Genomic DNA, 27122 nt, shown 5'->3' with positions numbered 1-27122 from the left:
GAAAGAACCCAGAACAATGGTACATAAACCCTTATAGACTTTTGAAATTGCCCACCCTGGAGTCCAAGGTAAAGGTAAAGGGACCCCTGACCATTAGGTCCAGTCCTGGCCGACTCTGGGGTTGCAGCGCTCATCTCGCTTTATTGGCTGAGGGAGCTGGTGTACAGCTTCCGGGTCATGTGGCCAGCATGACTAAGCTGCTTCTGGCAAACCAGAGCAGCGCACGGAAACGCCGTTTACCTTCCCGTCGGAGCAGTACCTATTTATCTACTTGCACTTTGAGGTGCTTTCGAACTGCTAGGTTGGCAGGAGCAGGGACCGAGCAATGGGAGCTCACCCCGTCGCATAGATTCAAACTGCCAACCTTCTGATCGGCAAGCCCTAGGCTCTGTGGTTTAACCCACAGCGCCACCCGCGTCTCATTAAACCCTTATATAGACTTTTGAAATTACCCACCCTGGAACCCAAGACCACCCCCCAAAACATCATACAGTGGTGCCCCGCAAGACGAAATTAATTCGTTCCGCAAGTTTTGTCGTCTAGCGAATTTTTCGTCTTGCGAATCACGAAATCGCATAGGAATGCATTGAAAATCAATTAATGCGTTCCTATGGTAAAAAAAAGTCCAAACAAAGCCAAATTTGGTACAAGAAGAGTTTATTAACTGCTCTTTAAAGTCACACATACTGTAAAGAGCAGTTCAAAAATTGAAGGGAAAATAAATTAACTTTATAAACATGACAGAAAAACATTTAAAAATCAACAAAGTGTACAGTACATTTTCTAAGACTCTGGGGGACCACTCGAAGAAGGCTCCTCTTCCACTCTTTGCTTCTTGCTGAAGAACCCCCTCCTCAACTGTTCCCCCAGCCACCCACCACACAGAAATTCAAATCCAGATTTTTTTTTAAAAAAAAACAGCAGAGTGGCCCAATGGTCACAGAAAATCATAAAAATTCCCAAAACAGCCCCACAAGCTCCCAGATTCCTGCAGAAACCTCTCCAGCTGTTCCCCCAGCCAGCCAGCACTCAGAAATTCAAACTCAGGGAAAAAAATTGAAAAAAAACAAACTGGCCCAATGGTGACAGAAAATCATAAAAATTCCCAAAAAAGGCCCACAAGCTCCCAGATTATCGCAAACCCCCCCCCCACAACACCAAGTCCTTGAATCCCAAACACCCCAACCCAAAATCCAAAACCCCCCAAAAAAGTTTTAAAAGTTTAACTTACCAAATGGATGCAAGAGAAGTTCTGGAAAAGTTTTGGGAAAGCTTCAAAAGTGAGCAAAGTCTGAGAAAAGGTTGCAAAACCACGTGCTAACAGTTGCTCCTCGAAGTCAAGTCGCAACTGTAGCTGTTCAAGCTAAGCACCCTTTGTTTTAACAGTTTTAAGAAAAAGGAAACAAAGTCGCGAGACGTTTTCGTCTTGCGAAGCAAGCCCATAGGGAAATTCGTCTTGCGAGGCAACTCGAAAACGGAAAAACCTTTCGTCTAGTGAGTTTTTTGTCTTGCGAGGCATTCGTCTTGCAGGGCACCACTGTATATGCATCACAGAAGGGGGTGGTCTACAGCAGAAATACATCACAAGAGGCTGTCTCCAGCAGAAAACCTGTTTGCCAGGATATCTGTTAATGGTCACTGATCGCTTTACCTGAGCAGCCTGGCCTTTCCTTTGCAATGGTAAATACTTTAAATTCCTGAATCCTGGTCACAGGCTCACCCTATTCACACACAAATACACCCTTAAGACAGGTAAGCAAAAGACAAGAGAGAGGCTTTCCCATTTCCTTCCTCTCTATAGAGAAATATTTGAGGACAATTTGGGAGAGTCAAAATGACTTCAGGATGGGTCTCCTGTACTATTTCAGGCACGTGGTTTATATCCTTATGTGTGTGTTTGCCTTGTAAATTTATGAACATATGATTTATATATTTGAGATTTATAAATTCTTACAACAACCCTCAGGGTCCCTTCCAACTCTACAATTCTATGATTCTATTCCTTCCTCAACTGCCTCAATAACCAAACCTCTCCATCCTTCCTTCCAAATTTCTGTGTCCTTCCTTTTCTGTTACTCTTAGTTGGGCACTAGAATTTTCAATAACAAAACTGGTTTTTCCTCTCCTCTCCTCCTTCTCTTCTCTTCTCTTCTCTTCTCTTCTCTTCTCTTCTCTTCTCTGCAGACCTTCCATCTCCTCCTCCTGTCGGGCTCCCTCCCCCTGCAAGTATGACGGGTGCAGAGACCCCTGAGGACGACTCTCTGCTCAGTAAGTGGCTAGTCCCTAACCCACTGTTATAGAAAAAACTGCTCCTTTTCCCTTATGGGGTATCCAAGAGCCCGTATAGAGTCCTTCTGTGGGTTCCCCATCGGTAGGAGAAAATAACAGAGGCCAGCCAGAGAATATTGAGAAGCAAAGCGGCTAGTAAGCCTGATCTTTATCCAACTGTTGCAACAGGGTCTTCACTCACCACACACAGAAGGGAGGAGGAACCCAGAACAATGGTGTGCAAGCCCTTATATAGACTTTTGAAGTTGCCCACCTTGTAGCCAAAGACCACCCCCCAAAACATCATACATACATCACAGAATGGGGTGGTCTACAGCAGAAATACATCACAAGAGGCAGTCTCCAGCAGAAATCCTAGGATACCTGATAATGGTCACTGATTGCTTTACCTGGGCAGCCTGACCATTCTTTTGTGATGGTAAATACCTGAATTCCTGAATTCAGGTCACAGGCTCACCCTCTTCATACACAAATAACGCCCTTAAGACAGGTTAAGCAAAAGTCAATGCCATTTCCTTCCTCCTTTCAGAGAAATATTTGAGGACAATTTGGGAGAGTCAAAATGGTTTGGGAGAGTCAAAATGACTTTAGGATTGTTCTCCTGTACTATTTCAGACACGTGGTTTATATACTTATGCATGTGTTTGCCTTGTAGATTTATGAAGGTTTATTTAATATTCTTTTAACACCACCCAGCATGGGTCATTGCAGCCTGCATGTGAAGAAAGCCAGAGGCTATGCTGCCAGGAGGGGGCTGAGTTGGGGTGCCCTGCTGTGCCCCCCCAAAGCCATTGTTATGGTCAGAAGAAAGCTGTTTTTTTGGTGGGGGGGGCAATGGAATAATTAGCTGCCTGCTGGAAATTGTCTGGCAGGGAGAGGGGTGTCGTGGAGCGAGGGCAATGGTGCTCAGTGGTTAGAGCGCCTGCTTTGCAGGTTCAGCTCAGGGCGGCGTCACCAGGTAGTGCTGGAAATCTCCCTGCAGAGCTGCTGCCAGTCAGAGTCAACATTATTGAGCTAGGTGGACTGATGGTCCGACTTGGTCGACGAAGACAGCTTCCTGTGATTCTATCCGAGAACAAGTTGGGTGCCCAGGAATTTTTGGGTGGGCGTTTAAGGAGTGCCTTGTGATGATCCCATGGGCGATCTCTCTACCCCTGGACTTTTGCAATGAGGGAAGGGGAGGTTTGGCCAGCCAAACTGACTCAGCCAACAGGAAGAAGCCCGCAGACCTCTCTCTCTCTCTCTCTCTCTTTTATTGTTCTCCTTCTGCGACTCAAAGTGATTTTCCAGCTCACCCGCCCCAGGGAGCGAGAGGCGAGGCACTGAGCGCAGGGCTCCTTAAAAGGAATCAAAGACTTGGGGCTGATTTTTACACGACTGGAGCAACTGCAGGGCCGAGGGGGGGGGTGACAGTTGCCAAGCCTTTACAGGGTGCAGGCGGATAAATCTGCCTGGATATTTGCCTGGATTTCTCTGGTCCTCTGCTCCGCTGCCCCCACCCTGCTGCCTTTGCCAGGCCTCTTCCCTCTCTTTAAGAGCCTGGCGGCCGGATCAGGCCAAAAAACCTCATCTGGCCCAAGCGTCCGGTTCTCAGCGTGGCCAAGCAGATGCTCCAACAGGCAGCAGCCCCAGGGTGCAGCAGCAGCACCCTCCTCGCTTGTGAGTCACAGGGATTTGGAGGTAGACTGCGCCTGCATCTGGAGGCTCCATCGGTTGAGCGTAGTGAAGCTAAGAAGCAGCGAAGGGCCTGGTGGATCAGGCCAGTGTGGCCCATCTAGTCCACAGAGTCCTGCTCTCACAGCGGCCAACCAGATGCCCATTGTGGGAAGCCTGCAAGCAGGACCCGGGTGCAAAATAAGCTATAATCCCCGTGATTCCCAGAAACAGGCATTCTGAAGTATTACTGCTCCTGATTGTGGAGCCTTTTCCCTTAAAATCCTTCCTTTGTTTAGAAGGGGCCTGCCCCCCCCCACCTTCTATGGGTCTGCTTGTAACTCCTTTCCAGGAGTTGGGGCCAAGATGGCTTCTCCTCGCAAGCCCACATCTGGCTCCCCAGGCCATCTCCCAGGCCTTGTCCCAAACAAGTGAGGCTGTGGCAGGAGATTCAGCCTTGACATTGTTCCTGGGGCAGCAGGCTTGCCCCAGGCCGCTGTCTCATCCCTTGCCCTGTTCAGAGGGGGCCATAACCTCCAAAATGCTTCTTTGTCTCTGAGAGCCAGTGTTGCATAGTGGTTTCATCATCGGACTTGGATTCAAATCCCTCCACTCGGCCAGGAAGTTCACTGGGTGTGACCTTGGGGGCCAGCGCCCCTGCCTCTCAGCCTGACCCACCTCACAGGGCTGTTGTGGGGATTGAAATGCAGAAGGGGGAGAACAGTGGGATATGAATGTCATGAAACAGAAAGAGATAAAGGCTGCCTGCCTATTCCCTGACAATAGCTGTGCCCTAGCAGAGAGGGAACTGCACTCTACATGCACTCAGAGGAAGCACTTTCCTCTGCTGTTTTGCTCCCACCTTCCAGAGCTGAGTTTCCAGCCCTTAAAATAATAATAATAATAATAATAATAATAATTTATCAATAATAATAATAATAATAATAATAATAATAATTTATCAATCATAATAATAATAATAATAATAATAATAATTTATCAATAATAATAATAATAATAATAATAATAATAATAATAATAATAATACAGTGGTACCTCGGTTACATACGCTTCAGGTTACAGACTCCGCTAACCCAGAAATAGTACCTCGGGTTAAGAACTTTGCTTCAGGATGAGAACAGAAACCGCGTGGCGGCAGCGGGAGGCCCCATTAGCTAAAGTGGTGCTTCAGGTTAAGACCGGTTTCAGGTTAAGAACAGACCTCCGGAACGAATTAAGTACATAACCAGAGGTACCACTGTAATAATAATAATAAAAAATTTTATTTATATCCTGCCTTCCCCAGCCGAAGCCGGGCTCAGAGCGGCTAACAACAATAAAAGTTACACAGCATTCTAAAATCAATTCATTCTAGAATCAATTCAAAATCGAATTAATGGCAACCATTGGGCTGGAGTTCTGGGAGGATTACCGAAGGAGGGGGTCAGGCTGTGCCTTGGCCAAAGGCCTGGTGGAACAGCTCAGTCTTGCAGGCCCTGCAGAAAGATGTCAAGTCCCACAGGGCCCTAGTCTCTTGTGACAGAGCGTTCCACCAGAACGGGGCCACAGCCGAGAAAGCCCTGAGCTTCAAAGGGCTGGATTAATCCTTGGGGTGATACTAACCCCGGAGGCAACAATCTGGGTCACCCCCCAAAAAAAAAAATGTTGCAGAACCTGGCATGAAAGATTTGCATGTGGCTGTGGCAAGGAAGAGAGTAAGGCAATGGGGGTTTTTTTGGGGGGGTGAGAGAACCACCCCTTTCCATTTCCTCCTCCCAAACATTCATCCCCCTTAGGAAAAAAATACTGTTAGGGCATTAGAAAGGGCTGTTTGAATCCATGGGCATGGCACATTCTTTGGGGGTGACTCTGCAGGCAGGGAGGAGCGGGCAGCTCCTGCCAGGTCATGGGGGCACAGTGGCACATGGGGCATCTGAATGGGGCCTTTGTATGGGTCGGACAACGGGTACCCCTGTTTGCCCAGGCTGCATTGGAGCGGGATACAGGCACCCTGGCATCCCTGCCTTGGGTTGCTGTCTTGGGAGTTGGAGAAGGAGGGCTAATGCAATTCTGGGCTGCACCCACAGAAGTCTAGTGTCCAGACCAAGGGAAGTAATACTGTATTGGCCCGGATATAAGCCGCACCCACAAATAAGCTGCACCTTTAAAATTGGGGGGGGGGGAGAGAGAAAAAAAGACAATACAGTGGTACCTGCTCAGAGTGGATCTGTTGAAAACAATACAGCCGCTGGGAAACCCAGCCAGATGGACGGTGTATAAATATATTATTAGTAGTAGTAGTAGTAGTAGTAGTCTCAGGGTTCCTGTTTTGACTCACTGCCTAGCCTTGGTCACATCACCTGCCTCTTCCTAGATGGCCACCTGTCATGAATTCTTTAGTAGAGATTTGGACTAGATCACCCTTGGTGTCCTCTTGATTCTACAATTCCCTGCTCTTTGTCCTACCCCAGGGCTGCTGTGCAGGCAGACACAAGACCAGCCAGGCAGTGTCCTATCCCTCATTGACAAAGTGCAGTTAAGGGGCCCAGTTAACTGGAGTTAAGATTATCATGTCTCAAGAGCAGGGCCTTTTCTGCAGCGGCTGCATGACGATGAAACGCACTCTGCTAAGAAACAGGCCTCTGATCTCCCCAGATCTCCTGCTGCAGGCAGTGAAAAATGTGCGTTTAGGGACAAGGACAAGCAGACAACTTTGCCTAGCTTACAATACACTGTTTAAAACAATTGTAATTTAATTTGCTTTGTATTTGTGTGTGTGTGTGTTTTATAAAGGTGGCTTAGAAATATTGCAAACAAGTAAAGGAGTACATTTTAAAATTAGCCTTGCAATGAGCTAGTGGGTCTGGGAGCCCATCTCAGTGCCAGACTCAGCAGAATCGGTCCTCTTTCTTCTTCCCCCGGGAAGTCAGAGCAGCAAACACCTTGAATTCTGCAGAGGCTGGAAGCCAAGGGGCCAGTCACTACCCTGGCAGTAATTCCCGCATTGCAGCGGGTTGGACTAGATGACCCTTGGGTCCCTCTTCTAAATCTGTGATTCTGCGATTCCCTGCTCTTTGCTCTTTTTAGAACTCTGTCCTGCCTCAGGGCTGCTTTGCAGCCAGACACAAGACCAGCCGGGCGGTGTCCTATCTCCTCCATTCAAAAAGTGCAGTTAAGGGCCCCAGTTAACTGCCTCGGATGAAAGGTAGCAGCCAAGCAGAGCTGCCTCTCGCCCCCGTTCTGTTTCCCTGCAGGGAAAGCGCCTGATGCAGACGCGGCTCTCGCCCCAGAGGCACCTGGAGCCCCGAAAACGTTGCTGTCGCACACCCTTCCGTCGCTTGGCCCGCCTCGCAGCTGCGCCTGGGAGCTGCCGCTGGCCAGTGCTCCTGGCAGGCAGCCTGTGTGAAATCTGGGGGTGGCGAGGCTGATATCCAGGGCCTTTTTGTCTCTCTTTCCCTCCTCTTCACGGACTTCCACCTCATCTCCCCATCTCGGAAGGAGGGGTCTGCTGAGGCCTTGCATGCCTGTGTGGGGGTAGGGAGGCATGTCTCATGAAAGCTATCGCCTGGGTGGGGTGGCATATTTGGTGCCTTTCATTTGAGACACACACGCACACACACATTCTCTGGCAAGAGTTCCCTTGCGCTACAGTTAGGGCTTTGAAATCCTTCGCACTCGCATCTCCGGCAGCTTCCATTTTGCAGGAAGTCGGCGACATGTTCTTTCTGCGGTTCCGGCAACTAGGCCCTCACTTGTCTTCATTGCCCCTTGCTTGCTTCCATTACCCCACTGCCTTCCTCTGATGCAGAGGAGGGAACAATGTGGCCCTTCAGATGTTCTTGGACTCGAATTGTCTCTTACTGTTGGCCATGTTGGCTAATGGGAGCTGGCGTCCCGACAGTGCCAGAGGTTCCCCCTCTGTGAACTCCTCCTCCTCCTTCTCCTTCTTCTTCAGCAATCCCTCGTAGCCGAGTAAGATTGTCTTCCATAAACGCAGTTTTAACAGTGAGTCCATAAGTGACTGTGGAGGCCAATTCTGGATCCACACGTCCTTCCACAGTGCGGACATAGGTTTCCGGGCGGAAGTTGATCACAATGAGGGTTTGCCAAGCGTGCCTTCCTCTTAGCACGTTTCTCCCTTGCATCCTGAGCATAGCTGTTAACCTTCCCTTTTTTTGCGGGAAATTCCCTTATTCCAGCGCCATTTCCCGCTGCTATCCCGGATTATTAGATATCCCATAGACTGTCCCCGGGACAGGTGAGGCTGCTGATCCCTTATTTTCAAGGCTGCTGATCCCTTATTTTCAAATCTGAAAGTTGACAGCTATGGTCCTGAGTTCGAGCGTCTTCAAAGCCCGTGACACCTTTGGTAAACGCTGTTCTCCAATTGGAGCGCTCGCAGGCCAGTGTTTCCCAGTTGTTGGCGTTTATACTACATTTTTAAAGATTTGCCTTGAGAGAATCTCTGTGAACTAGTCCATCATTTGCCTTCACTGCCCCTCTCTACCTCCATCATTGGGCTTCAATGTCTCCGATGCTGCCTTGCAGTAAGGAAACTTTCGACACACACAAGAATTCTCATTAGTATCTGTCGTCGTGAGTGTTTAGGTAAGAGAAGGCTATCTTCTGTATTAAGTCACTAACGGGACCAACAATCTCCTAACTATCTCCTTTCCATCATCTCTCCCCTCTAGTCTATTTCCGGGCCCTGGTGAATTTCACAAAGTCCATCGACTACAGCTCCCGCCTGGATGATGTCAACTCAGAGGAGTTCCAGGATGTCTCCAAAGCGGTGGTGGACACGGTAAGGCCTGATTCTGTCCCATTTCCACAAAGGAGCTGTCCCAAGGGGACAGAGATCATGACCCTTTGGACAGTCTTATCCTCCTCTAATTTTATACCCCTGTGTGTTTGGATCAAAATAAGCACCTACTCCCATAAGATTCCCTTGAACTCAATGTTTTAACATCTGCTAGGGTATCCCTGTTCCATGTTCCACCCTCCCTGGAGTTAAGCTGATAATGTATCAGGAGCAGGGCCTTTTCTGCAGTGCCTCCATAGTGATGAAACACACACGCCTCTGATCTCCCCAGATCTCCTGTTGCAGGCAGTGAAAATGTGTGTTTGGGGACAAGCAGACAGCTTTGCATAGCTTTCAGTGCATCGTTTAACACAGGCTTCCTCAACCTCGTCCCTCCAGATGTTTTGAGACTACAATTCCCATCATCCCACTGGTCCTGCTAGCTAGGGATCTTGGGAGTTGTAGGCTTAAAACAGCGGTTCTTAACCTGTGGGTCCCCAGATGCTGTTGGACTACAACTCCCATCATCCCTGAGCTCTGGCCTTGCTAGCTAGGGGTGTTGGGAGTTGTGGTTCAACAACATCTGGGGACCCACAGGTTGAGAAAGGCTGGCTTAAAACATCTGGAGGGCCGAGGTTGAGGAAGCCTGGTTTAACACAATTGTAATTTAATTTGCTTTGTATTTTGTGTTTGTGTGTTTTAAAGGTGGCTTAGAAATATTGCAGAGAAGTAAATGAGTACATTTTAAAATTAGCCAAAGAGCCTTGCGACGAGCTAGCAGGTGTGGGGGCCCCTCTCAGTACCAGATGCAGCAGAATTGGCCCTCTTCCTTGTCCCCCGAAAGGTCAGAGCAGCAAACACCTTGAATGCTGCAGAATGGCAGTGATTCCTGCATTTCAGGGGATTGGACTAAGCGACCATTTGGGCCCCTTCCAACTGTGCAATTCTACGAGGCTGATGCAATTTTCTCTCCGCAGCTGGAGTCTGAATACTACAAGATCCCCGGAGAGCAGGTGGTTAGCGTGGTCTTCATCAAGTGAGTCCAGGGGTTGGTTTCCATGTCCAGGGTGCCACGGAGGCAGGATTTAACCCCCGCCTTTGCTGTTTACTTTTAAGGAGCTTGCATTGCAGGCCGAAGCTCTTAGCCGGGTGATGTGAGATGGTGGGAGCAAGCAGAGTGTAGGAGAAAGACCAAGAAGCCCCACCAAGAATGGCCCAAATCCTTAGGAAAAGGATGGGGGACACCTGGGCTGGCGCAGAACTGCAACTCCCATCTCTACAATGGGCAATGCTAGTGGCCAGGGCTGGATGGAGCTGGAGTCTAGCAACACCCAGAAGGCTGCCATCCCAGAACTAGACTGTCACTTGCCTTCACTGCCCCTCCATCACAATCTTGCTTTGTTTTAGAAGAGGGAAAGGGAATGTGTGGCCCTCAAGACATTGCTGGGCTCCAGATGACGTTGGATTCGAACTCACATCCTTCCTGACCGTTGACCATGCTGGCTAGTGATTGCTGAAGTGCCAACAACAACAATTTATTATTTGTACCCCGCCCATCTGGCTGGGCTTCCCCAGCCACTCTGGGCGGCTTCCAACAAGGATTAAAAATACATCAAAATGTCACACATTAAAAACTTCCCTGAACAGGGCTGCCTTCAGATGTCTTTTAAAGAGAAGATAGCTGCTTATTTCCTTCACATCTGAAGGGAGGGCGTTCCACAGGGCGGGCGCCTCTACCGAAAAGGCCCTCTACCTGGTTTCCTGTAGCTTTGCTTCTCGCAGTGAGGGAACCGCCAGAAGACCCTCAGAGCTGGACCTCAGCATCCGGGCAGAACGATGGGGGTGGAGACGCTCCTTCAGATATACTGGACCGAGGCTGTTTAGGGCTTTAGCACCAACACTTTGAATTGTGCTCGGAAACTGGGCGCCAATGTAGGTCTCTCAGGACCTGTGCTATATGGTCTCGGCAGCTGCCCCCGTCACCAGTCTAACTGCCGCATTCTGGATTAGTTGCAGTTTCCGGGTCACCTTCAAAGGTAGCCCCACGCAGAGTGCATTGCAGTAGTCCAAGCGGACAACATTTGAAGGCTACAGGTTTCCCATCACTGAAGTAGACCATAACTTGCATTCAGTGCCTCTGGCTACCTCCAATCAACCTCCTTTTAATGCACGGACAGGGAACCTGTAGCTGTCCTTGGACTCAGCCTCCCACCCTCAGCCCTGACCACTAGGGATGCTGGCCGGGGCTGGTGAAAGGGAAAGTTTTTCCAGCATCTGAAGCATCACCCCTTTCCCAGCCTTGCTTTAGAGAAGACCTTGTCCCAATGTTGACGAGATGACGAGATCCAGAAACTTGTTTCCCCTCTCCTGTTTGTTTCTTTTAATCAACAGCTGCAAATTGAGATATTTTAGGAGATGCAAAGAGGTTGAGGGAAGTTCTTTCACATGTGGTGGACTTGTAAAAGGGTAAAAGAGTATTGGGAAATGATCCGTAATGAATTGGAAAAAAATGTTTTTAAAGTACTTTTCCAAACAAAAAACAAAAAACACCAGAGTCCGTTTTCTTGGGGATACATTCAGACTGGAATTCCCAGGTGTCAAAAAAGGTTATTTATGTATGCCAATTTCAGCCCGTGTTTTGTTAGCCCAGAAATGGAAAACGAGTGAGGTCCCAACCGAAGAAGAATGGCAACTCAAGCTGCCGGAATATGTGCAGCTTGCAGACTTAACATATAGAATAAGAGAACAAGAAGAACATATGTTTAGATAAGATTGGAAAACGTGTATTGAATATATGGGAAATAATTCTGTACAGCTGAAAACGTTGGCAGCATTAAGATTAATTCAGTGTAAGTAAGTTTTGATGGATGTAATAATGGTTTAGTTTTTGTAAAACATGCAGGGATTTATGATATGCAAAATGAACCATGGAAAGAGAAGAAGGGAAGTCATTAATATTTTAAGGATGCTTAAATGAGTATTCTAAATTGTAAAACAGAAAATTTAATGAAAAATTATACAAAAGAGAGGGAGAGAGAGATTTTAGGACAGTGGTTCCCAAACTTGGGTCTCCAGCTGGTTTTGGACTACAACTCCCATCATCCCTAAATCAGTCCCCAAAGCAGCTCGAGAGCCAGGTTTGGGAAACACTGTTTTAGGATCTGAACAGCACATTCCCTGGAAAGGAAGAGTCGGGTGGGAGGTGGGAATTGGACCCTGTCTCCAGACTCAGGTTTTACCCCCTTCAGCACATGATGGGTCCGTGAATTGTGCCCACACACCTCCTTTCCCCCCCCCAGAGAGATTGACGGCTACATCTTCGTGGAGCTGGACGTGGGCTCCGAAAGGAACGTGGACGAGGACCAGATCCGCCAGGTTCTTTTCTCGGTCATTGAGAGCGGCTCCATCGCCTCCTACGTCACCTCCACGTGGGGATTCCAGTTCCGCCGCTTGGGAGCAGGTGAACCAGACTGGAACCTATATGTGGGTTAGGATGGGGTGGAGTTTATTGTGGAAATGGGTGCCCCCCGTCCCATTCGCCATTAACTGTCCATTTGCTTTCAGCCCAAGCCCCGCCTCCCCCCATTACAATGGAGCCCCCAGGTGAGTGTGGCGTCAGAGGGGTGCAATGGGACCTGGAGGCTTCTGTCCCGGGGGCAGAATAGGGTCGGGGAGCCCCTTTCTCGCCAGGCACCTCCCCTCTCAGTTCGAGGGAAGGTGGGTCAGCCCGGGGCCCCCAGATGTTGTTGGACTACGATTCCCAACATCCTCAGCCAGTGTAGGTGATTGTCTGGGCTGACGGCTGTCCAAGAACAAATGGGGACCCCTAGTTGAAGTGCGCTGGTCTTTGTGGCTGGGGGAGAAATTCACATTCAGTTCACTTTAGAAGGGAGAGCCCTTCAAATTCACACTTCGTGAAACACAAACTGAAACATCGTCATCCTTGCAAGCTGGCACTTGTGCAAATTTCAGGACACCGTTTTTCAAACAAGCGATGTGTGCAAAAAAATATATATATTGTGCGGGGGGCGGGGGCGGGAAATATGAGCGAAATAACATGCCCCAAATACATTATACTAGAGAAAATCCCTTGCAGAACAGTGTCAGAAACACTATTCAAAAATGAGTTTGCTGAGAGAAGTTTGCACTAAAGTGATGATCGGTTTTCACGAGTGCTGTTTCTCCCTCGCTGCCAGCCAAAATTGCAAATTGCTGTGGAAATGCGGAGAAACTGATTAAAAAAATAATAATCTTCAATTAAAGAGAACCATAAAACAAATATAAAACAGATCAGAAACAAAAGCAGCTATCGTAGCAACAGTCAAAATACAAAAAAGCAGGAGATCTAAAACCAGTTCAAATCCTGAAACTGAATTTAAGATAGGAAAGGAGAGAAACTGGGTTGAAATGGACGAATTTACTCATCCCTAATGATCACCCCCCTCCCAGGAACTGTCACCCTCCCCCCTTTGGCTCCTCCTCAGCACCTCCTTGGAATCCCGTATGGAAGAAAACATCCGAGATTGTTCTTGCAGCTGCAGGGCTCACGTTTCACCATCTGTGAGGTCTGGCCAGAGTGATCTTTGCAGATTGTAAGAGGGATGTTTCGGAGCAACCCTATGCTCTCCGCACAGAGAGAGCACACACTTCTCTTGCTCAGCTATATAGCAGGAGAGGCCGCCTCCATAGCGACATATTTCCACCACGACTGTGCTAGCGGTGCTTCCGAGTGCCGGTCGCTCGAAACTGCCGGAGGGGGGAGCTGCTACTGCACTCTCAAGTCCTGTTTTGCGGTTTCCCATAATCTCATCCCACTTTTAATTTGCACACCGCCTTTCTATATTAACATTCACAAGGCGGTTTGCAAGCTTCAGGAATCAGCAAGGATTGCACACCTTCTGACAACCTGCTCCAATACCAAAAACATGTCATAATAAAAATAGAACAACAATCCATTAAAATATACAGTGGTACCTTGGTTCTTGAACCAAGTTTCTTGACCCGTTTTGGAACGCAAATGCCGAAAACCCGCAAGTAAATGCTTCCGTTTTCGAATGCACCTCAGAAATCAAACGGCTTCTGCTGCATGTTGTTCCATTTTCTCAATTGAATTTGCAGATAGCCCTGTTTGCGCCTCGGTTTTCGAACGTTTCGAAACTTGGAACGGTTTTCCGGAACAGATTACGTTCAAGAACCAAGGTACCACTGTAACAGCACACTGTAAAATTAAATATCAGCACATAATAATGAAGCAGAAATTCGTTCTTAGCAATTGCAATAGATAATTTCTAAACTATAATCAACAAAAAAATAACGGCAAGTCACAGGGCATAAAATAGCGCAATACAAATTGAGAAACAAAGACACACAAAATTATTTTTCAGAAATATATACCTGAACTCCTTTCCCCCCCAGGTGCTTCTGCTGTTCCTAAAGTCATGGTCTGGGAAATGCTCCCAGGACTGGAGGAGGCGGGCCGAGGCAGGTGGCACAAGCCATTGCCTGGTGGCCAGCACAAAGTCTCTCTCACCTGGCATCTGTTTGGCCACTTTGGGGACAGGATGCAGGACTTCATGGGCAGAACCTCATTCAGCACGCTCGTCTTATACGCTTGTTGTTGTTTAGTCATTTAGTCGTGTCCAACTCTTCATGAACCCATGGACCAGAGCATGCCAGGCCCTCCTGTCTTCCACTGCCTCCCGCAGTTTGGTCAAACTCATGCTGGTAGCTTCAAGAACACTGTCCAACCATCTTGTCCTCTGTCGTCCCCTTCTCCTTGTGCCCTCCATCTTTCCCAACATCAGGGTCTTTTCCAGGGAGTCTTCTCTTCTCACGAGGTGGCCAAAGTATTGGAGCCTCAGCTTCAGGATCTGTCCTTCCAGGGAGCACTCAGGGCTGATTTCCTTCAGAATGGATCAGTTTGATCTTCTTGCAGTCCATGGGACTCTCAAGAGTCTCCTCCAGCACCATAATTCAAAAGCATCAATTCTTTGGTGATCAGCCTTCTTTATGGTCCAGCTCTCACTTCCGTACATCACTACTGGGAAAACCGTAGCTTTAACTATACGCTTAGGTTCAGCTAAACAACCTCCCTATTGCGTCTCCTGAACACACTGCCACTAAAGTTGCAACGGGCAACCCTGGATCTCTAGTGGGAGAAAAACATCTCTGAGCTGTGCATGGATCGGCAGAGCTACCTGCCTGTTGCACAGCCCTTTTCGAGGGGTGGGGTGGCCTCCAGGTCCCTTTGCGCTCGCCTGCTTGTGTTGTGCCGTGTGTTTCTCTGCCAGTGTGAGTGATGGACACTCCTGGTCCCTCCCTTGGGATCTGTGAATCATGCCCGAAGGAACACAAGCCTCTCCCTCCAGCTGGGCTGTGGCACGCAAGGGCAGGGACTGGCATGTTGCTTCCTGATGCCCGCCCCGCCGGGCAGAGTGCAGTGCCTGGTTTACAGCAGCGTGGCGTGTTTGGGAAAGGGCCGCAACTCAGCAGGCAGAGCCCCTGTTTGGCATGCAGAAGGTCCAAGTTCCAGTCTCCAGGAATGTATCTCAGTAGGGCTGGGGGGAAATTCTCTGCCTGAAACTGCTGAGCCATTGCTGCCAATTATTATTATTATTATTATTATTATTATTATTATTATTATTATTATTAATATCCCACCCATCTGGCCACTCTGGGCGGCTCCCAACAGGATATCAAAAACATGATAAAACATCAAACATTAAAAACTTCCCTAAACAGGGCTGCTTTCAGATGTCTTCTAAAAGTCAGGTAGTTGTTTATTTCCTTGACATCTGACGGGAGGGCGTTCCACACTGAGAAGTCCCTCTGCCTGGTTCCCTGTAACCTCACTTCTCGCAAGGAGGGAACTGCCAGAAGGCCCTCGGCGCTGGATCTCAATGTCCTGCCTGAATGATGGGGGTGGAGACGCTCCTTCAGGTATACTGAACCAAGGCTGTTTAGGGCTTTAAAGGTCAGCACCGACACTTTGAATTGTGCTCCGAAATGTACTGGGAGCCAATGTAGGTCTTTCAAGACCGGTGTTATGTGGTTTTGGTGACCACTTCCAGTCACCAGTCTAGCTGCCGCATTCTTGATTGTAGTTTCTGGGTACCCTTCAAAGGTAGCCCCACATAGAGTGCATTGCAGTAGTCCAAGTGGGAGATGATCAGAGCATGCACCACTCTGCAAGACAGTCTGCGGCAGATTGAGCTGGTAGACAGCTGCTCTGGACTCAGAGGACCATAAGAGAGCCACTCCTCTGGCTTCCTGGGCTCCGTCTGGATTTGGGGACTGCAAAGCAAGGTCCTTGCCGGCACCAGGCAGGTCCAGGAACATTGGGAGCCACGTTGTGCTGAGTCAGACTACCGGTCCATCTAGCTCAGTGCTGCCTACACTGGCTGGCAGCAGTGGCCCTCCAGGGTTTCAGACAGGGGAAAGTTCCCACTTCTGTCTGGAGGTGCTGCCCTTAGGGATTGAACAATGCGTGCCAAGCCGGTGCTCTGCCACTGAACCACGCTCCTTCCCATCACGATAAAACAAGTTTCTAGACCTCATGGTTCTGAATAGTAAAGGACTAATCTGAACAAGGCATGCTCCCTTATATCAATTCAGAGCACTGAGTGCACCTTGCTCTGTATTTTTCTACTCTGTGACTGGCAACAATATCTCTGTTGGGGACTGAGCCTGGAGCCTTCTCCATGCCGAGCCCCACCGCTGAGTATTTCCCCACTGAAGTTCCCCGAGTGCTCCACTGCCTCCTTCCTTGACCCCCTGTGCTGGGACGATGGAGAGTCTGTTTGTATTGATGCCGATCTGTGAAGTAACTATCAAAAAAGCAGGAAGGAAGTTTGGAAGTCTGGGGCGTTTGTGTGGCTGGCTCTTGGTTTGCTTGGCTTGTGCTAGTAGCCCCCTAACTGTGTGCTGTGGGTTTTGGTGTGTGCCAAAGGTGGGGTTCTGCTTTCTGGGTGGGTGGGGGTGGAACACAGCTTGGAAGGGGGCAGGTTTACTTGCCTGGGGGGTGCTGGGGTTCATTCCCAGCATGATGAATGCCCCCCCACAAGGCTGGATGAAGCCTTTCCCAGGAATAGTAGTCTAGCCCCCTGCAATGGAGGAGTCACAGCTAATAGAATCACAGAATGGCAAGGGACCCCGCAGGGTCATCCAGCCCAACCCGCTACAATTCAGGAATTACAGGGGGCAACGCAGTTAATTCTAAAGCCAAGCTAGACTCTGTTAGGTTATTTAGGGTATCCTCAGAGACCATGGGAAGGTTCAAATTCATCGGCGCGAACCCTCACTCAACTGCTGCGGGGATAAAGGAGGCGGCCAGGAGGGATAGGATGGGATGAGGGGGTAGAATTCAGCTATTGCAGAATTCAGCGGTCAGGTTGCTCACCGGAGCAAAACGGTTTGAGCACATTACACCGATCCTGGTCGGAGTGCACTGGCTACCGATTAGTTTCTGGGCCCAACTCAAAGTGCTGGTTTCCACCTATAAAGCCTTAAATGGCTCAGGACTGCAATACCTCAAGAACCGCCTCTTTCCATATGAACCTACCCAGACCCCGAGATCATTTTCGTAGGCCCTCCTTCATGTACCTCCTTGAGAGGTTCGGAGGGTGGCAACACGAGAACGGGGCCTTCTCTGCAGTGGCTCCCCGTCTGTGGAATGCCCTCCCCAGGGAAGTTCGCCTGGCGCCTTCATTACACACCTTTAGGCGCCAGGCAAAAATGTTCCTTTTTAACCAGGCCCTTGGTTGATCTGTTTGACATCCTATACCCTTTTAAAATGTGGCTCTTTTCTGGGAGGCGTGTGTGTTACTAGGTTGTTGTTTTCATTCTGATTATATATGTTGTGATTTTTTTCTGTGAACCGCCCTCAGACCTCCGGGTATAGGGCGGTATATAAACTCAATAAATAATAATAATAATAGAGAGAAAAGGAGTCACTCTTGTCACCATTGTCAGCCCTTAAAGTGAGTGAGAGAAGGGAAGATTGCGCCCGTAGCTGCAAGAGACCCGTGGAAGGGGGCGGGTGACGACATACTAGTGCAATTTAAAGCGTGGCAAATTTGCACTGTGAGCTGGGTTGAGGTTTTGGTGGAGTCGCTCCTTTCCTCGAAAGGAGGGCTCCAGAGTGCAGCCAGCTTCTCCCCGCTACACCCCCAACCTCTCTCTGCAAGAGTGGCCCTGATGCCCCCTATTTGCTTTCAGTGACACCCGTGGTTCGCGCTTGCACAGCCGATGAGTTCAGGTGCAAGAGTGGCGAGTGCATCTCCAAGGAGTTCCTCTGTGACAGCCGATCGGACTGCCGGGACATGTCGGACGAGCTGGACTGCGGTGAGCATGGCTGTGGGCTGGGGGTGATGGTGCGACGGCGCAACAACACTTTCCCCCCTTGGGCCCGCCCTCACCTAAATATAGTGCACCCACCTCACAGAACACCAATTCCACAAATTCCTACAAACTATCCCAGATTAGGGACACGGGTGGCGCTGTGGGTTAAACCACAGAGCCTAGGACTTGCCGATCAGAAGGTCGGTGGTTCAAATCCCCGTGACGGGGTGAGCTCCCATTGCTCGGTCCCTGCTCCTGCCAACCTGGCAGTTTGAAAGCACCTCAAAGTGCAAGTAGATAAATAGGTACCACTCTGGCGGGAAGGCAAACGGTGTTTCCGTGCGCTGCTCTGGTTCGCCAGAAGCGGCTTAGTCATGCTGGCCACATGACCCGGAAGCTGTACACCAGCTCTCTCGGCCAATAAAGCAAGATGAGCGCCGCAACCCCAGAGTCGGCCAGGACTGGACCTAATGGTCAGGGGTCCCTTTACTTTTACCTATCCTTTACCTTTACAGGGGTCCCTTTACCTTTACCTATCCAGATTATCTTGTGGCTAACTTGTGTGAGGAAAAACTTAATAATTTGGAGTCTCAGGCAGGATTTGATCAAACAAACATGCGATTTTATTTAACAAAATAAGTTTATGACACAAAGTGGGTAAAACATAGGCTACTTCAGATTATAATGCTCTTTCTCAGCTGTTGCACAGCTGTTGCCGTTTAATACTTTGGTTCTTAAAGAAGGTGTTTTCTGTCAGTTACACACCCTTTTAACAACCCTACTCCAATCGCCTTCTCAATCCGGCCCGCGGACGGTCCAGGAATCAGTGTGTTTTTACATGAGTCGAATGTGTGCTTTTATTTAAAATGCATCTCTGGGTTATTTGTGGTGCATAGGACTTCGTTCATTATTTTTTCCCAAAACATAGTCTGGCCCCCTGCAGTGCTGAAAAAGTTTGCTGACCCTTGCTCAAAATCCTCTCCTTTTCAAGTCCCCCTCCTGGAACCCTGGCCAATCAGAGGCTGCCATTTGTTAACTGTTTGCTGGCAGGGAAAAAGAAAAAGAAAACAGTTGGGAACCCAACCTGCCCAGCAAAACAAACTTTTCCGTCATAGATGGCAGTGGGCGGGTGCAGAGAATTCACGGCTGGCATCCCTTTCACCCCCACGAGTCCGTAATGCCTGCATTGTTTGGGTTTGGACTAGATGACTCTTGGTATCCCTTCCAACTCTATAGCTCCCGAGTGCGGCAGCGATGAGTTCAGCTGCGACAACGGCGAATGTGTCCTCCTGGAGGATCGCTGCGATGGCCACGCCGACTGTGACGACGCCTCGGACGAGGACGGCTGCGGTGAGGAACGAGGCAGAAGCTGTTGCTGCCCCCTGCCCCATTTGGGGAAAAGAAAAGCTTTAGCACTTCTTTTATTCTTAATATTTTTTATTCAATTTCACACTGTGCATTTGTATTCAATCATTAATCACAATCATCAACATTTAGGATTCCCTGAATCCTTTGATTCACCCCTCTATGGTTTCCATTATCAAACTTTTTCTACTGCATTACATATATTTTCTCTTTTTTTCTTAAAATAATCCCTTTTTTCCTTAATTTTTGAAACATTACAAGCATTGTTCAGATCCTGCCAAAGTTTTTAGTTGTTTACAGTGTTCTTTTAGGTAAATTGTAAATGTTTTCCATTCCTTATTAAAGTTTCTATCTTCCAGGATTCTGATGTTTAAATGACTATTTTAAATTGTAAAACAGAAAATTTAATAAACATTTTATACACACACACACACACACACACACACACACAGTGTCAAACCTCGGTTCCTGAATGCCTCCATTATGTTTCGGTTCCCAAACGCCCCAAACCCAGAAGTAAATGTTCCAGTTTTCGAACGATTTTCAGAAGCTGAATGTGCTACTGTTTTGAGTTTCCCTATTGTGTTGAGGTTTCCGCTTTCAGTTTTCAGTTGTCGAACGTTTTGGAAGTCGAACGGTCTTCTGGAATGGATTACGTTTGATAACCGAGGTTTGACTGTATATAAAATAAAGATGAGGAGAATTTGAATTCTCCTTATCCTTTTGACTTCCCGGCATCCCCCTCTCTATCAAGCCACAGCGAGGATCAAGCGATTCATCCTAGTCTCCCTTGCGTCGTCCGGGAGAGGCACGTTCCGAGTTCGAGACCAGCACTCTGGAAGTCTCGGGACGAGACACTGACTTCCTCCTTTCTCCCCTCTCTGCAGGCATTACCACCCCTCGGCCGCCTGTCACCTCCGCCCGGCCCGGCACCACTCGGGTGCCCGCTACCACGGCCTCAGTGACCACCCGCCGAGCCCCAGTCACTGCTCCGTCTGGGGTCTTCCCTGCCAAGCCCTCCCTGCCCCCCTTCCCGCGACCTTGCCGGAAGGACGAGGCCGTCTGCTCCAACAAGCAGTGCATCCCCCGGGACTACCTCTGCGATGGGGAGAGGGATTGCAGCGACGGAAGCGACGAGAGCAGATGCGGTGAGTGCCCGTTGGCGAGTTGCTTGGGGAGCCGGACCATGGATCCACCTAGCGCTGTGTGGGCTGCACTGGCTGGCAGCAGCTTTCCAGAGTTTCGGCAGGTGGACATTCCCAGCCCTACCTGGAAAATGGAAGCTGGGGCCTTCTGTATGCAAGGCAGATGTCCCACCTTGGGGCTTGAAAGCAAATTTTCTAGTCTTTGTGGTGCTGAAAAATGCACTGAATGATATAAGGAGCAGTCTTGTACAGAGTCAGACCATTTCGCTCTGGCTACACGGACTGGCGGGACGCGGGTGGCGCTGTGGGTTAAACCACAGAGCCTAGGGCTTGCCGATCAGAAGGTCGGCGGTTCGAATCCCCGCAACGGGGCGAGCTCCCATTGCTTGGTCCCTGCTCCTGCCAATCTTGCAGTTCGAAAGCACGTCAAAGTGCAAGTAGATAAATAGGTACCACTCCAGCGGGAAGGTAAACGGCGTTTTCATGCGCTGCTCTGGTTCGCCAGAAGCGGCTTAGTCATGCTGGCCACATGACCCGGAAGCTGTACACCAGCTCCCTCAGCCAATAAAGCGAGATGAGCGCCGCAACCCCAGAGTCGGCCACGACTGGACCTAATGGTCAGGGGTCCCTTTACCTTTACCTTTTTACACGGACTGGCAGCAGTGGCCCATCAGACAGGGGATATTCCCCACCTGGAGAAGCTGCCAGGGATTGAACCTGGGGCCTTCTGCATGCCAAGCAGATGTTCTGCTGCTGAGCTACAGCTTACCAGGGCCGCAGAGTAATCTAGCATCAGCTTCTGTTTTGTGGGGCAAAGTAGGGCCTTGATGGATCATCGAGTCCTAGAATTGTGATCATAAAGTATTTGCTACAATTTTAGCTAACAGATTTAAAAAGATGGTAACTACATCAGTCCACAGAGACCAAGCCGGGTTCTTACTAGGCCGACAAATGAAGGACAATGTAAGGTATCTAATTAACTTAATTGAGTGTTTGGAAGTGAGAAATGAAAAACAGGCCACATTAATATTTTTAGATGTGGAGAAAGCTTTTGATAATATTTCTTGGCCATTTTTGATATTAGAGAAAATGGAAATAGGGAAATCTTTCCTGGCTGGAATTAAAGCGATCTATACTGATCAATCCACAAATATTTTAATAAATAATATTCTTTCAGACAAATGCCAGATAGAAAAAGGAACAAGACTAGCTGGTCCCCTATCTCCATTGCTGTTTATTATGACATTAGAAATGATAAGTTGAAAAATACGTTAGAAAAAATGTCTGGTTTGAAAATATGTAAAAAAAAGTTAGATATTTGGGAATCTGGCTAAGATATTTGGGAATCTGGTTGCGAGAAATCTCAACTTATTTTAACATTGAGTCCTGGATCTTTAGAGTCCCTCTGCTGCTCAGAGAACCCCTGACAGTTGGGGAGGGTTTTGTGGGTCATGGCCGGGTACCAGCTTCTGAATTCTCTCTCTGGCTCCCGGACAGGCACCCCCAGCCCCTGCGAACCCAACGAGTTCAAGTGCCGGAACGGTCACTGCGCCCTGAAGCTCTGGCGATGCGACGGGGACAACGACTGCACAGACGGCTCGGATGAGCTGAATTGCCGTAAGTGTTTTGGGAGCGCCAGGGGTTTGTCGATTTGCATCCAGGTTTTGTGTTCCAGGGCTTAACACAAGCACTCCGGGTGACTCACCACAGCTGAGGCCCTTTGGAATGAATCCAGCGAAGTTCCCCCTAGAGCAGGCCCCTTGGAATTACAGTGGTACCCCGAGTTACAAACGCCTCAGGTTACAAACGCTTCAGGTTACAAACTACGCTAACCTGGAAGAGTTACCTCGAGTTGAGAACTTTGCCCCAGGATGAGAACGGAAGTTGTGTGCCGGCGGTGCAGTGGCAGAAAGAGGCCCCATTAGTGAAAGCACGCCTCTAGTTAAGAACAGTTTCAGGTTAAGAATGGACCTCCGAAACGAATTAAGTTTGTAACTAGAGGTACCACCATAATGGGGCCGAAGTTAGTCATGCCCAGTGAACATCAGTGGATCTACATCGGTGCGTAGTGGCGCCCACCCTGTGGAACACCCTCCCACCAGATGTCAAAGAGAAAAACAACTACCAGACTTTTAGAAAACATCAGAAGGCAGCCCTGTTTAGGGAAGCTTTTAATGTTTAACAGACCACTGTATTTTAATATTTTGTTGGAAGCCGCCCAGAGTAGCTGGGGAAACCCAGCCACATGGGCAGGATTGGTTCTTCTTCATTATTATTATTATTATTATTATTATTATTATTATTATTATTACTACTACTACTACTCTGAGTAGGACCAGCAGCAGAGGGGGCCCATTGGAATTAATGGGGTGAAGTTAGGCGCTTCTGGTAACTTCAACGGGTATGTCCTCAGTATTCAGAGAATCATAGAATTAAAGGGTTGGGAGGGACCCCCAGTGGTCATTTAGCCCAACCCGCTGCAATGCAAGAATCACTGGCAGGTGGCCATTTGGCCTAGCATTCGATACAACCGTTTCTTTCTTGTGTTTATTTGTTTATGTCTTATCAGCTTTACTGAAAATTCTTAAAACAGTTGCCAAACATATACATGAAGCTTTGTAGACAGTCATCCACATGGCATCAAAACTTTAAACTACAGGTGCCATTCCAGTCCTTCTAACAATTTTAACTGTTTACAGTAGTCTTTAAGATAAGTTATAAATTCTCCCTATTACTTATTAAATTTTTGGCCTTCCTGCTTTCTGATTCTTCTGGTCATTTTTGCCTTTTCGGCCTAATCCATCAAGTTGATCTGGTTGGGAGTTTATATTCTTTGAATCTCTGGGCCAATAACATCCGAGCAGCCATGGTCACGTACATAAGTAGTCTTTTCTGCTCCATTGGGAAACGTTTCAGTAGGTGCCGAGAAGTGTACAGTGGGACCTTGGTTCTCAAACTTAATCCATTCCGGAAGTCCTTTCCAAAATCAAATATTCCAAAACCAAGGCGTGCTTTCCCATAGAAAGTAATGCAAAAGCGGATTAATGCGTCCCAGACTTGTAAAAACAACCCCAGAAACAGCCATTTAACATGAATTTTACTGTCTAACGAGACCATTGATCCATAAAATGAAAGCAATAAACAATGAACTGCAGTCACACAATAAATCAATCAGTAGCTCAACTGGGTTCCACCCAGTCAAAAAAACAAAACAGAAAGAGCCACAAAAACGCAAAATAAATAGCAAAAACAGACAGACCTCCGCGTAACACTCAAATTGGAAGTGTGGCACTCAAAACGGAGCACGTTTGGCTTCTGAAGAAAGTTTGCAAACTGGAACCCAGTGTTTGGGTTCCAAGTTGTTTGAAGACCAAGGCGTTTGAGAACCAAGGTACCACTGTACAATGAAGGCACCTGCCTGACGGTCAAGAGGCGGGGAGTTCCGCAGTGTAGGTGCTGCCACACTAAAGCGATATCAAGCTGGTGAGCCCGTTTCTTCACCCCAGGCTGCTCCGCTAATGCTCTTGTCCTCTCCGCAGCTACCAAGGGCCCTGGGGACACCTGCGCTCCAGACCAGTTCGTCTGCGTGTCCACACGCACCTGCATCCCGGCCAGCTACCAGTGTGACGACGAGACGGATTGTGCAGATCGCTCTGACGAGATTGGCTGCAGTGAGTTCGGGGTGGGGGGTGGGGAGCAAGATGGAGAGGGAAGAGTTAAGCCCCCTCCCCAAAAGTGGACTTTGAATATGATTTGTGTCCTGAGGCACATGAACCACAAAGTTCCCAGGAAAACAATAAATCACCCTGACACGGAATATTTGGTTTATGGGTTCAAATAGGCCACAATTTTATTGATTACAAATGTGAGTGGTTTGTCTTAGGCACTGAGGTGAAGCCAGGCTGTATCTTGACTCCTACCTGCCTGCGGGGAGTCCATGGAAGGGTAAACCACCGATGGGGGTGCCCTATGTTGTTGTTGTTTAGCTGTTTAGTCGTGTCCCCATGGACCTGAGCACGCCAGGCACTCCTGTCTTCCACTGCCTCCCACAGTTTGGTCAAACTCATGCTGGTAGCTTCAAGAACACTATCCAGCCATCTCGTCCTCTGTCGTCCCCTTCTTCTTGTGCCCTCCATCTTTCCCAACATCAGGGTCTTTTCCAGGGAGTCTTCTCTTCTCATGAGGTGGCCAAAGTATTGGAGTCTCAGCTTCAGGATCTGTCCTTCCAGTGAGCACTCAGGGCTGATTTCCTTCAGAATGGAGAGGTTTGATCTTCTTGCAGTCCATGAGACTCTCAAGAGTCTCCTCCAGCACCATGATTCAAAAGCATCCATTCTTCGGCGATCAGCCTTCTTGATGGTCCAGCTCTCACTTCCATACATCACTACTGGGAAAACCATGGCTTTTACTATACGGACCTATATCGATATATCACAATGTCTGAAATAAGGATGGAACTCCATAGAGGTGGACTCCAAAGTGGATCACAGCCGAATTGCAAAATTGCAGCTCAGTACAGCAGTCAAATACTAGAATCCTTTCAGAGCTTAATGCTATAATCTCAGCCAATATTTTATCGCGTTTATATCCCCCCTCCAAGGAGCTCAAGGTGGTGTGAGTGTGCATGATTCTCATTTAATCCACACTACAACCCTGTGGGGTAAGATAGACTTAAGAGGCAGCGACTGTCCCCCTAGGGCTCCCAGTGAGCTTTGTGGTCAAGTGGGGATTCGAACCCTGGTCTCCCAGGCCCTAGTCCGTCATGCTGACCATTAGGCCACTGCTGGGTAGGCCTTTCCATTTGCGGATTTCATGGTTGAGGTGGAAGGAGAGCACGAGAGAGATGCCCCCCCCTTTCTTTTGCAGTTCCTGCCTTGCAAGAAGCTGAACTAGGTGATACTTCGGTCCCCTTCTAACTCTATGATCCTTCTCCCTGTCTAGCCCCACCCCAGGTGATCACGCCCCCCGAGGAATCCATCCAGGCCGCCCCCGGAGAGACAGTCCGCTTCACCTGTGTGGCCGTGGGCGTCCCCACCCCCATCATCACCTGGAGGCTAAACTGGGGCCACATCCCCAGCAGCCGCAGGTAAGCCGCGGGTGGTCTGGTCTCCACCCCCCCACACACCTTTTTCTTCCACCACCTGGGCTTTGGGATGCTGACTCTGCCCCTTACGGCCACAGGGTGTCCATCACGAGCAAGAACGGGCGGGGGACACTGGTTATCGAAGACGTAAAAGAGGCCGACCAGGGAGCTTACACCTGCGAGGCCATCAACGCCCGGGGGATGGTTTTTGGCATCCCTGATGGAGTGTTGAGCCTCACACCTGGACGAGGTAAGCCAGAGGGGCGGGAAAGGCGGGGTGGGCACCGTTTGGGGAGGTGCTGATCTATCCATCTAATTAGCATATCTGTTGAAGCATTTCTTTAAACAGCGCGTAGTTCTTTTTGTGTGTGTGTGTGTTTTTAAAAATATTTATTTGGTTTTTCAGATTAAAATTTTATAAACACATATCCAACAAACAACATAAAAACAAGATTCCACGGAATCTCTTGGATTTCCCTGCTCCCCTTTGTGGGTCCTGTTATTAATCATTTCCTCCTGCATCTTTTATGATAATCCAAATCTTTTACATCTCCAATGTGTCCAAAATTCACCATTAAACTACAAGTGTTGTTCCAATCCTACTAACGATTTTAGCTGTTTAGAATGGTTTTTAAGATAGATTATAAAATTTCCCGTTCCTTATTACAATTTTGGTCTTCCTGATTTCTGATTCCTCCGGTTATTTTGGCTATTTCGGCATAATCCATCAACTTAATCTGCCATTCTTCTCTGGTTGGGACTTATACACAGTGCGCAGTTAACCTGTGGCTTTAAAAGAGGACTGGAGAAATTCGCGGAGGAGAGGGCTCTGCTCTGCTTACAGAGTTGGGCGCAGCACTACTTCTGAATCTCAGGTGCCGGAAACCACAGGCACTCTCGCACTCGGGTCCTGTGTGAACAGGAGACTGGGTCATTGGCCTGATCTAGCAAACTCTTAATGCTCTTGTGAAAGGCTTGCACTCTCAGAAGCTCTTGACATAGATGCTGCTGGCTGCCAGAACCTCAGTCATGAGACTCTTAATCTCAGGGTTGTGGGTTTGAGCCCTGCAAATGTTTCCTGCATTGCAGGGGATTAGATTAGATTAGATTACCTTTGTACCCCTTCCAAGACTATGAAATACCATAAAATTCTATAGCAGAGGAAATGATAATTTAATGATCGGCTCTTTAAACACTCCTGTCAGTGAACTGACATCGGAGCTAGGGGTGGAGGGAAGGCTCTCCAATGATGCTGGAGAAGGGCCCAGCAGGGAGAGAGGCAGCTCAGCAGATGGAGAAGCAAATCAGCGCAACACCAGGGATAGAGAGGGGCTGATGGAGGAATCGGTGAGAGGGCTCCAGGACTCTTCACCGGACACCAGCGGGGAGAGCACGGGTCCTCCGCTACCCACACCCTCCCTGCGCAGAAGACTTCCGCGCAGAGAAA

At 48.7% G+C, this 27122-nt stretch overlaps 1 protein-coding gene across 18 annotated transcripts in view; it reads left to right on the top strand.

Moving 5' to 3' along the window:
• The window catches only part of HSPG2 (heparan sulfate proteoglycan 2), a 212890-nt gene that overhangs the window by 55767 nt on the left and 130001 nt on the right, over positions 1-27122 (top strand). For 13 of the 18 annotated variants that reach the window (XM_082229619.1, XM_082229607.1, XM_082229616.1 and 10 more), the window contains exons 4-15: positions 2185-2268; positions 8637-8746; positions 9721-9779; positions 12043-12203; positions 12308-12346; positions 17960-18085; positions 19319-19432; positions 20335-20595; positions 22090-22209; positions 24132-24263; positions 25534-25678; positions 25774-25925. In XM_082229619.1, coding sequence (XP_082085745.1) covers positions 2185-2268; positions 8637-8746; positions 9721-9779; positions 12043-12203; positions 12308-12346; positions 17960-18085; positions 19319-19432; positions 20335-20595; positions 22090-22209; positions 24132-24263; positions 25534-25678; positions 25774-25925 — 1503 coding nt within the window. The remainder of the gene's footprint in view (positions 1-2184; positions 2269-8636; positions 8747-9720; positions 9780-12042; positions 12204-12307; positions 12347-17959; positions 18086-19318; positions 19433-20334; positions 20596-22089; positions 22210-24131; positions 24264-25533; positions 25679-25773; positions 25926-27122) is intronic. The other 5 variants (XM_082229618.1, XM_082229612.1, XM_082229608.1 and 2 more) reach the window with 3 other exon arrangements.

Source organism: Podarcis vaucheri (assembly GCF_965113315.1).
Source record: "Podarcis vaucheri genome assembly, chromosome: 7".
Taxonomy (NCBI): domain Eukaryota; kingdom Metazoa; phylum Chordata; class Lepidosauria; order Squamata; family Lacertidae; genus Podarcis; species Podarcis vaucheri.
Note: the sequence above shows the minus strand (reverse complement) of the source record. Positions and strands in the feature narration are given on the sequence as shown.